The sequence below is a fragment of the Ambystoma mexicanum genome, chromosome 3p (assembly GCF_040938575.1).
Source record: "Ambystoma mexicanum isolate Mex_15411 chromosome 3p, UKY_AmexF1_1, whole genome shotgun sequence".
NCBI lineage: Eukaryota > Metazoa > Chordata > Amphibia > Caudata > Ambystomatidae > Ambystoma > Ambystoma mexicanum.
This window is the reverse complement of record NC_090925.1, coordinates 336,397,264-336,409,350: the sequence shown is the minus strand read 5'-3', so window position 1 is coordinate 336,409,350 and position 12,087 is coordinate 336,397,264. Positions and strand designations below refer to the sequence as shown.

At 45.3% G+C, this 12,087-nt stretch overlaps 1 protein-coding gene across 4 annotated transcripts in view; it reads left to right on the top strand.

The window, feature by feature from the left end:
* The window catches only part of RAD21L1 (RAD21 cohesin complex component like 1), a 1,746,850-nt gene that overhangs the window by 1,484,855 nt on the left and 249,908 nt on the right, over positions 1-12,087 (top strand). For all 4 annotated transcript variants that reach the window (XM_069650928.1, XM_069650927.1, XM_069650929.1 and 1 more), the window contains exon 12: positions 1,840-1,950. In XM_069650928.1, the coding sequence (XP_069507029.1) occupies positions 1,840-1,950 (111 nt within the window). The remainder of the gene's footprint in view (positions 1-1,839; positions 1,951-12,087) is intronic.

Below are 12,087 nucleotides of genomic sequence, written 5' to 3'. Positions count from 1 at the left end.
TGTCCTGCACAGCTGATTTCTATCATGATAGCTAATCCGCATGTTTTACGTGGTGTTTCCTTCAGTCCCAGTAACTCCTTCTTCATCTTCCTCGTCTCAGTACTTGAGGCTTTATGGGATTTGAAATCCATCAGAGTTTTAGACTTATTAAGGTTGTATTGTTTTGAATCTTTGTTTAAATCAAAAGCATCAGAAACAGGAGATGTTAAGTGTGTTCTATGTACAGATGAGGTGTGAATGGTATCCTGTCTAGGCTGACTGACAAGAAGGTTTTTTTTAGGGTTTTACAGCTGGATTGATTTCTGTAATGACAATGTGCCATCAGATACTCTGGAATTAAAGGCTCTTCTTCACATAGAAGGGACACTTCACATAGAAGGGACACCTTTACTTTGGCAAGCCTCTTTGGTTCGAAGGTCGCGCACTCTGCAGCGTTTCTCTCTCTCTCACTCTGTCCCGTCTTGATGCGATCACTTCAGGGTTCTTCCTCTGTGTCTAATTCTCTCTCTCTCTCTCTCTCTCTCTCTCTCTCTCCCTCTCTCCCTCTCCCTCCCTCTCTCTCTCCCTCTCTCTCCCTCTCTCTCCCTCTCTCTCCCTCTCTCTCCCTCCAGAACCCTAGGGACGGTCTTGCGGAGCAGGCTCACCTTCTTTGCCACAAAGGGGGGGGATATCCCTTTGGGAGAAGGGGGGGGGAACACCCATGATTCGTCACAGCATGCAGAGGTTGGCTGATGGCGCGAGACTCATTCCCAACTCCCAGTTTCAAAGGCGGTTTGAGGGGTTTTATTTGCACCCTAAATTAGACGTTGATTACCCCAGGATAGTAGATACAGAAGATTGACCCCTACTGTCTATCTTCAGCTCGTGATGAGGACCTAAAGGCAGAACTCCTAACCTCTCTAAACTCCCTCTTGGGCTTTCTTACATTCCCTACACCATCCAGTACTTGGTGTTCTACTGGAATTCAGGAATCAATGGAGTGACCACATCTCCCAGACAGCCATCTCCTCCCATGTGATCCTCACTCATAATACCACCCCCATCGTCAGGATTAGGTAGCGGCTGCCTTCCTCTGGCCACATGGGAGGAGACTTTAGGCTGTGGATCAGTGATGACTCCATAGGATTCATCACAGTCAGCAGCACTTTGTTGGCACATGTGATGGTGCCATACCCACTGGAGGAGGCCTAGTAGTGGTGACCAGGAGATCCTCCACATGCCACCCCTGCACCCCTTAATCCACCAGCTTAGAAATGCTTCAGAAATTCTAAGAAACCCCACTAAAAGTCCCAAAGACAAGGACCTGGTAACAGACCCTTGCCCAAAAAAAAGAGGTGATGGCTGGAAGATTTGGAATTAATCCTAACCTCTGGCATTGCACCGGGCAACCCTCCAGACCATCGTTCTTCAGCCTGCCAAGTCATTACAGAAGGGGAAAGACCATATGCAGATCAGGCTTGGTCCCACCCTAAAAGGGGCAGTGCAGCCCAAACTGCTAGGGCACATCTATTCTGCACGAGACCACAAGCATCCCCAGACAGGTTTCCGCCTTATTTGGCATCTTCATTGAGGAATAGCTTGGGTCTCTAGGTCCAGCAGGCTCGGGCCCCCCCCCCGTCTGGGCATACCCGTCCCACTCGGGGTGACTTATGCAAAACAAAAGAGGTGATGGCTGAAAGGTTTACAGTGTAGCATCTGACATCCAAAACATGTGTTTAGACGATTATTGTCCATTCATCAGGCTTTTAACTGTGGGCTGAAAAATGTAGTGACTTTCTGTAGAAATGATTCACGTGTGTCTCGGCCAAAGTAAACTATTACTTTCATTTTCTTTGATAGAACCAAGTTGACATTCCATTAGCGGATAGCCCTTCATTACATAACTCATCGCTGAACCAGGAAAACGAGAAAACCCTTGCGGAACCTGCTACCTCAGTGGCTTTTTATGAGGTAGGACACACAAGTTTGAATTCAAATGCATTTTGTTACTTGGTGTAGGAATATTGTTCTAATGGAAACCTTTCTTCCACAGATTAATACAGTTATTAAAATATCTCCAGTAAAGTCTGGAATTCAGAATATTGAAACAGCCAAAATATTGTGCATTGTTGCCGGTCGGGAGAAGAAATCAGACACTTTAAGGGCTCTTAGTGTTTTTAATGAAATTATGTAGGTCTGGCCTAACTTTCCCTATCGCTAAAAGAACTAAGGGTTCTCATTAATCATCAGGAAGTCCCAAAGTAAAAATGTCCTCAGTCCAAACCTAACACTACCTAACCCTGCCACTAAGATGAATAATTTACACTCATCCTTATTCTCAAGTTCTTCAATAGTCTCTGGATGAAATGTCTCCGTTTCACCCGTTTTCTCTTTTTATAATCTTCAATAAACCCTGGAAGTCTCCTCCATGAGCTCTTTTAATTCTTGAACAACACCCCTGGCTTGTATGCTATCTTTAAATATATGCTGTAAGTTGCAAGTCTTTACATACTTTCTCAAACTCTTGTCTCCCATTTTATAGTCTCTCTCCTGGGATCTTTCTCTAGTGCTTTCTCTTCAGTTCTTATACCTTCTTGGCTTTTGAGACTGTGGGGATCATTATGAGGTTGCTGGTAAGCCGCTGGTTGTACTGGCGGCTTACCGGCAACCTCAGCTTACCATTTCTGCCACCCGTTATCCCAGTATTACTGGGTTATTACGGGCGGCAGAGTACCAATAAGTTGCCATTCACATGGAGTCCAATAAGACTCCATGGGATGGGAACCACTGAAGCACCGGCACCGTTATTAACGCTTCAGTGAATTGCCTGCCAGTAGGGGCCTGAAATACTGGCAGGTCAGGCCTGCCGGTAGTTCAATGCCCCTACCGGCCGACTCAGAGTATGCTGTTCTGGAAAAGGTGCCGGTACACGTTGTTACTGGCACCTTATTTCGAGACCGGCTTACTCCTAATGACCGCCTGTGTCCCTTACTACCAGGGTATATGTCTCCAGTCTCTCTCTGTTACCATTTTGAGGTTATTTGGTACTTGCTGTGCTAGCTCTTCACATTGCCAGTTGAATAGCGTTAGTCCTCGTATCTCCTCTATGGGGCTAGGATGAGTTACACTCTTCATGCACGTTATTCCCCCCACAGGGTTGCTGGTTATTGGCTGCAAACACATTTCGCATTGTTAATTCAACAATTGCCTTCCTCTTGACTCATCTTTATGACTGGGACGAGTTGTATTTTTCATACGTTACTTCCCTGGCTGCCTCTAGCTTTTCCCATGTTCCTCAAGGTGAATATGGGAAACTTGCAGGGATCAGCACTTGCTCAGGTATTCGTCTTGGTACGTGGTTTCTTCTCTCGGCTTTCGTCTGCGTTCTGTTCTCGGTTTCCCCTTAGGCTGCGACGGATGCGGATACCAGGAAGCTCCGCTTGCTCCCGCAGTGATGAGATTGGAATAGTTGGCCGGGTGTTCTGCCCACCATGATTCCCTTGTGGTCAACCCACCACCAGGTCCTGGACACCTCATCTCTCTCGGGCAGCGGTTTCCCCATTGCCTTGCTCACTTTAGCAAGCCTCTCTGGTTCGAAAGTCACGGGCTCCGTGGCATATCTCGACACCGTCCCTTCTTGATGCGATCACTTCAGGGGGCTTCCCTTGCATCTAATACTCTCTCCTCCTCTCCTCTACTCATCTCCAACACTCTTAAAGAGACATCTTCTTTAATGTTCTCTGCTAGTTTTGCTTCAGCATTGGCGGCAACCACATAAACAGATGTTGTATTCTTCTTCCCAGTGGGCAGTCCAATATAGGCTGGTAGTGTGGCTGATACTATGTAACAAAGGGTGTCATAATAGTGTAAATCATACACACACAGGTATGTGTTCACTTTATAACCAGTGATTACAGTGTATTTATTATCAACGTTCCCAGCAACAACGACTTACACAGTCTATTTTAACTTGTTTTTTTTTTTACAACAATTGGATCTATATTTCCCCAACTTCTTTTAGTCTTTTTTTTCTTTTTATATTTCTGATTTATCAAAATTAGGGCTGAATTACTTTCCTCAATTACAAAATATATAGTGAAAAAGATAAATACAAGCCTAGAAGAGCACCTATGATCTTGTATATGTATGATTACTCAGAGAAGCACAAGTTCATATATATTGACATACAGTCGATTTCTGAACCAAACAATGCAAACAGGGTATTTAACGAGACAAGTGAGTACATACAATACATGGTATTTCATCCCAAAGAGATTGCATCAAAAATAACATACATGAATGAATATACATGACATATACAATTTGCAACCATTTGTGTGTGTATATGAGCCTTTGATATACAATGCTACCTCTACAAGTTGAGTGTAGTTGTGACCCAGGGACTCCTGTGGGTCTATACTCCTAGTGTATTTCTTACAAAATGTTTTGGTCTGGGAGTTGTATGGGTCAAAGTGTCTAGTTCATTGTTTGTGATTAATGAGGAGGTCACCTGTCGTATCTTTGGTCGACGTAACTAATTATTAGCAAAAAGATTGAGCAGTACTTAGTACTTATAGACCACTCCAGTGAGTGCCACATGAAACACCTCATGCACCCCAAATAGACCACCGGTGGAGGGGTTATTTGAAAAACAAGAGGTCCCACAGTCCCAGTCCAGGTCTGGAAGAAGGCAGACTGCTCCAAGACCTGCTGAAATGTCTACAAAAGGGACAGAGCTATATGTACTAAGTCCTACTCAGACGTTTTGCCAATAATTAGTGTCTGCAGGCTTGTCATGGTACTATTGTGGATGCAGTATTTAGACTGGAGGTACATCGGACCCATCAGAGGGTCCTTTCCCCAGTATGGTCATTGACGTTGGCAGAGAAATCTGGTACAAATGTGCCAGGTGTGGCTATTACATTGTGGCAAAAACTGGCATCATTTTCACCACTAGGCCAGAAGGTAGACATTCGCTACCGCTCCCTACGAAGTGAGAAACTCTACATAATGAGTCAACTTTGGGGATATTCCACCATTGTGGCTGCAGTTACGCTCTTTGTGAAGGCTGAAGTTTCCTCATCACCCCCCTCTTCCTCTCAAAGCCTCCTAGGTTGGGACAATTCGGTTCTGCATGCTGCTGGCAAAATAATCATCAAAATGTGTCTCTCAGTCTTTGGCAAGCAAATGTAGAAGCTGTTATGGTATCTGCAAATTTGAAGTTGTGAAACAAGTTGGGCAATTTTTAATCTTTGCTACCGGGAGAATATCAGGCTAGTTTCCATTCAGGACTGGTGGAGGCTCACCAGGTGCTAAAGACATTTGTGAAGGTACAGTGAGCAAAAAGCAATGGCTGCGAACTCTCAATGTGGTTAATAACCACTGAACAGGTTATCATGCCTTGTTCTTTCGAGAGAGGGGCGCCTGCTACATTTTCTGTATTTTTGAAAGGAACTTGGGGTTGGTCACCCTAGGTTACCTGGGGGCAACCAGACGTGGACTCCCTGCTCACTGTGCTTAGAGAGGCTCAGCTTCACCTCACTGATGATGCCAAACAAGGCTGAAACACGTGTATGGGGTTGCTGATGGTACTCTTGTTCAGAGAGGAATTGCCATAGCGTTTCGGTGCTGGACTGCCCTTGTGGGCGGGACAAAGACTGATCTGCAAATGGAAATTTCCCATTTGTGAAGGTACAGTGAGCAAAAAGCAATGGCTGCGAACTCTCAATGTGGTTAATAACCACTGAACAGGTTATCATGCCTTGTTCTTTCGAAAGAGGGGCGCCTGCTACCTTTTTTGTATTTGTGCTAAAGACATGATGGAGGCTTCATACCACCACCTCGACACTGCGGCCAGGGCGTGGCCGTAGAAGAGACTCTGCGTCAACATGCTCTGTTAAGGGCCACCAATTTTCAGGCTGATTTCCAAGAACAAATTCTGGACGTTCCCTGTAAAGGGGGTGAGCTCTTCTGCTTGGAAAACTGATGAGGAGCTCAATAATAAAAAAACAAGCACATAGACTGAAAAGTCCTTAACTGCTCTCACAAAGGCTCCAGCAAAGTGAGGGTCGACAGATCAGCAAAAGCAGCTCAGCTCTTTCCCTCTAAAGTACACAGGCGGTTGTAGAGTCTTTCACTACGTACACAATGGGACATCTAAGTGACTTGTGAAAAACCTAAGGGTTCTTCCCTACTTATTCCCTGGGGATCCTCCTCTCAGTGGCCAGGGGACGGCCATCGATGTTGTATCCAGTCCCGGAGGGAGGATCACCTGCGTGGAGAGTCCTCGGGGAAGGAAGGGGAGGAGCCCGAAGGCGAGACACGGTATCCCCTTCTTCTCAACACATCCTTAACCGACATTTCCTCCATCCTCATGGACTGTTATGAATCCTTTACCGTTGCCCCCTCCCCAATTCCAACAGGTTCCAATACAACAGGGAGACATATGAGAAGCGGGAACAGGAAATTACTCATATCACCCCATGTCCTACAGCAACAGGATTAGTCCCCTTTTTCTGACAACATTTCAACCAATTTACCCATAATTGCCATGGAGCACTACATCTCCCATAATTCCTCCCCACTGCTCTTTTCCAAAATTACTGGGGCGAAGAAGAGACAAAAGGGAGCTGTGAAGATTACCCATAGAAACCACTGCACCATTGATTCCTGTGGGCAGTCTCCATTTTGTCCCGATAATGTGGCCAGGCAAGGTCCGGTCTCCCATTCCAATCATCCCCACCTGAAACCTGGTAACTTGCCCACCTGGGATAAAAGACAGGGCACACAGGCACACTTTCAATGATCTGGGGATGCTGGAGGAAGCACAGAAGCCGGAAGAGAAGGACTGCAGCTGGAGTTGACCCTGGAACGCCTGGAGCAAGGAGGACTGCCAAATTACTTGGCCTGTGAGTACAGGGCAGGCTGCAGTATGGTGAGGGAGCTCTGACTCCAGGGAGCCAAACCAGGGGCAGCCGAGGTCACCTGGCAGTGCCCAAACCAGAGCTCGTCCCCTGAGTGAGGAAGGAAAGCCCAAGCCTTTGAGGGGCAGGTGGTTAGACCCTGACCTCAGGAAACATCCCACTTGAATACCTGCAGCTCCCAAAACCGCCAGGAATGCCATTTTAGGGGAGCTGGTGAAGTGGAAGCAAAATTTGAATATTGCATTATGGGACTTAAGTCCAGAGAATTTGTTTGGTAAACTTGGAACGAGGCTGAAGTCCAGAAGCAGTCTGGTTTCCTTCCTACACTGGAACAAGGTCGGGCAGGCAACCAGCAGAAGCGGCACCAGCCTTTGAGGCAGCCAAGAGGTGCTGTGGAGAAGAGCTGGAGCTTTGAGAAACAAACGACCGTTGAGTGATGTGGGAGCCGGTTGTGTGGGGTGAGAGAAAGGCACTTCAAATTTGAACATTGTGCTGCAAAGCACTGGGGTGGCCTCCATGCGAGGGGATTGACCCAGGAGGGCTGCAGAGACCCCACATTGTGAACTGTTGATTTCAAAGGTGTCGAAGTGGTCATGGGGAGGTACATGTCAAATCCTTGCACACTCGAAAGTCTTCAACAATAGTAGAGACAACGGTACTCTCCAGGCGGGGGACTGACCCAGAAGATTTGTGAAAGTGATTTGAACTTTAGAGGAATGTAGTGCATCCCTCCCAGGTGAACGACAGAGTTGGGGAGAAAGGACAACAGAGGCACCCGTCCCCCCTCCCAAGTGAACAACGGAGTTAGGGAGGACCCTGCATCCTTCCTGGGTGAACGATAGAGTTGGGGAGGAGCAGAGAGAAGGCCTGAGACTGACTGAGGGAGGCTGAAGTAAACGCGCCAAGAGAATAATACCAAGGTTTGAGCCCCACTAAGGGGAACCTGCAGATTTGAGCCCAAATGTGGGGAACCTGGAAAGTATTGGGAAATGGAAAATCATGAGAGGTTTGCGCCTGACTGAGGGGAACCTACTTGGCTTAAAAAGACTGCCTAAAAGTTAAACTTGTGAACTACAAAATACAAAGAGTGTGAATGAACTACAACTAACAGAAAGCATTGAGAGTGCAACATGATATGGTGATTGTCGAAGTGGTCAGGCATAGAAAGAAACCAAACCTATGCTGTCCTGAGTGTCTTCAACCAAGCAAGCTTGGGCAAGGGTATCCCTGAGTCCTTTTTGTGGAAGATTGTGACTATTATTGGTTTTTGTTTTAAGACGAAGAAGTTGATTGGGAGAAAGCATTTGAAACCTTGTTTTTTAAAAGACCAAAGTGATATTTGATGAGGGAGAGAAGCCTGAGCATTGGAAGAGATTGACCCCAGTAAGCCTAAGTGTGCCTCATTGGGGAGAACTGTGCTGCCTGAATCCCTCAGTTCCAAAGTGGAATCGTGGGGAAGGGTTTCCTTAGAACTACAAAGACCTTGCCATCCAGATTCTTTTGGTGAGAACACTATCATTTTCATTTCATGTACATTTTCCTTACACCTTTTGTATTAGCATTAGGGCAGGCGTTGGGTTTATTATTATAGGCCATTTAATTTTGACTGGAGTCAGATTTGGACTGTATTTTCTTTATTATTTGATGGTCGAGAACACTCCCATCTTAGTTATGGGGAAAGATAGAAGTTTTCCAACCACTTGCAAAGTTATAATAAAATTGTTAAACTTGCATCTCTTGTGTGTGACTCTCCTTTTGATGCTATGTGTTCCTCACAGACTTAAGGGTCGAGATACACAGCACACCCATGGCGGCTTGGTACACCATAACATTATCCAGTAGAGAGCAATAAGCAACGCTTGCTGGGTTCTTTTGGTTGTGAGCAAAGGTTATCGTCGTCCTCCTCTTTTCCCTTCCTCACCGCCCCTATCTGTGAGGTTCAGTGTCCTTGCAGCAAGATATACAAACGCTCTTACAGTGGATCTCTAAGATTCTTATCTGCATGGTTTGGCCCCCTCTTTGGCACTTCCTCATTTCTTCTTTGGAGGCGACCATTACCAATAGATGTTTTTGTTCTTCGGCTTCAGATCTGCCCCCAGAAAGATGATGGCCGCAGTGGCAGCCTACCTTCGCATGAAGGAGATTCACTTGTACCCTTACTTAGTTGACTATCTGGTGCGAGGGATCAGTAATGCAAGGCGGACAACTGTTTGATTTATCAAAGGATGCAATTTTTTCCTCAAAATAAATGTAATAAAATGCCTCAATATCCCTACTCTGCTGATTATTTTCCTGCCTAACCAAAGCTAAGGGAAGGATATCTGGCCCTCAAGCTAAGCAACAAATACACAAAGAAAATATATGGCAAATAAAACATGACATAAAAAAAACATGTGCAGTTTATTAATAACCTTCTAATGTTCTGGGTAAATTCCCTTCCCCAGGATTTAAGATCAATTCTGCAAATGTTCAACCATAGATAGAAATGAGGAAATCCTTGTAGGTAAAACGACCGTCTCAAATCAGTTTTTGATGTTTCAAAGTCACAGTAAAGGTGTGTGAACCAAAGTTCCATTGATAGCAAATCTTTTCTCCTTGGTGAAATATCAACTTTCCACTTCCTCAAAACAGCACCAATGGTAATCCCAGCCACGATGCTTTGTCACCACCTCAGGAAGATTTCCCACAGTTCACAAGAAATACAATCTCTACAACGGTCAGTGAGGCACAGTTCTTGGTTAACAGTTAGTATTTCTTTCATTACAGTTTTAGAATTCACAATGGTATATTTGTCAGGATGACTTCTAAGTGCTGCTGCCTTCACGTCAACAACTTCACTTCTACTAATAATAATTAGTTTTTTATATAGCACTTAAATCTAAAGCGCTTTAGGTAGGACATATTTACACACATTACTAATATTAGCCAATCGAAATTGGTACTCATTTATCGACCTCGGAAAGATGAAAGGCTGAGTTGGCCTTGCCGGGATTCAAACCTGCGACCTGCAGATCAAACCGATTACAGCAACAAGCGTTTAACCCGCTGAGCCATTTTACCGGCTGGTAATCTTACTTGATTCACCATGAGAACACACACCTTTGTCTCACAGTATTCCACTTTGTTTAGACTACTACAATGTTGCATATACTGACAACCAGATATTTTCGACGACAGCTTCAGCGCATTGGACTACTACCACAGCTTCAATGATTTGTAATTCAAGACAGGCTTCAACAAGATTCACTTTAAAGTACTTCAACACCTTCAAGTAGGCACGGCACTCTTCCTCAGAATATCTCTTCAAAAGGGACATCATCCTTGCCTTTCTTGTCTGTCTGCCACAATATCAACCTGCGTTTGCCTTTAAGACTCACTTCTCTCTGTCTTCCACAGTCTCTGGCAAAACAGGTTGTGTTAACTTCAAAAATAGTCTTTATAAGCAGCCAGTTACCCTTCCACGACTTTACCTTCACCTTCCTGCCAGTTACTAGCCCAAGTAATTACACAGAAGCCTTGGTGCCACTCTCTTAGCTTCAGGTAATGCTTTCAGGTTGAGCTGTTATTAGCTTCACAGTAACTGTTAGATTGCTTGTTAATTCAGAGAAAAGCTGGTTTCACTCTTAATATGGGGAGACTTTTGGCTTGGGCAATGCTTGTTCTCTTCAATGATAGATACACTCTTTAAGTATTTAACTTCATGTAGATGAAAGGATATGCCACGTTTAAGTAAAGGATAGAGTTCAGTCTTTCTTTGAGAATCACAACTATGCACACATGACCACTTAATATAGTTTTCAAAGGTTAAGAATGCGTATTGAAATTGTATGCCAAAGTGAAAGTAAAGGATAGAGTTGTCTTCCTTTGAGAATCACATGTAGGCACACATGACTACTTCTTGATCTAGTTTTCATTCAAAGATTACAGACTGAAACAATGGTCTTATGAAAGTCAGGTATTCAGTAATGCCCTATGCAATGTTCACTCTTCTTAATAAGTGACACACAGCCACTTCTTCAGGTAGTTACAGACTTTTAAGGGTTTAACAATGGGTTTGAAGCAGCGTTTGCTTTCCATGCGAGAAAAAGGTTGGTCCTAATATACGCACATGCTACTTTTACATTGTTCAATGATCACAGCTTCAACTAACAACTTCAGCTCGCCTTAAACCGCATGCAAGTGAATAGGGAACTGGATACTGTTGCCGGCAATGTTTGCATGGTATTAGATTGCACCGCTTCCACGACTTCTGCCAACATTTCTACTGCTTCTGGCTTCTTAGGGCCCCTCACCCTTCCTCTCTGAAGGTGTTTCCGGTCCGGTCTGGCCACACATTTAGGAGCCCCTCTCGCTCCTAAGACCCACGGCTTGACAACTGCTCCTCGCCTCGGTCTCCGACACATTCTCTGCATGGCAAGCATGTCAATCATGCTCAAATGGGCAAAGACAGCATCTCTGCACGCCTTCTGCTGTGCAGCCTCTGCACTTCAGAGTTTGGGGGAACAGGACTCTCAGAACAAGCAGGTGAAATCTGCTGTATGCACATTCCGGCATCCAGTCACAGTTCAATCTCCTTCCAATTGCCTGCACCTGAGGGGGCCTTTTATGCCTCCCAGTTTCCTTCAAGTGTGGGCTGTTAGGCGTAATTGCCTGACTACTGCTGCAGCATGCCTCTTCAGCACTCTTCCTCGTTCCGGTACTCATGGGACTTGTACTCCCCTTCAACAAGTTGTTTCTTTTAACTTCTGAAGTTTGGCAAACAGCCATCAAAAGTATGGTATTACGGGGAAAGTAAAACAGGAGGGTTTCCCAGTATTCCTGGTCTGTTCCCCCTCCCCATGTGCTCCTCCTGCAGTACACCACCCCCAGGGTCGGGATCAGGAAGCATCTGCCTTTCCCTGGCCACATGAGGAGGGACCCAGACCAGATTTCTGGGAGGAATCATCACAGATTCATCACACTGGTCAGAGCAGTCTTGACAAGTCAGTCGATAAGTCATCCTTAACTCCAATTGGAACTCATGTTTGCATTGGGGCTTTATTTCAATACCAAAATATCTACACTGGTACTGACTCCAAAGACTGAAGTTCAGAGGGTTTTTATGGTACTTCCAGAATGTCTACCGCAGACACCTTTTCTTGACTTAGTCGGACCACACATGGTGGGTCCACTGCTTGCTGGGTCT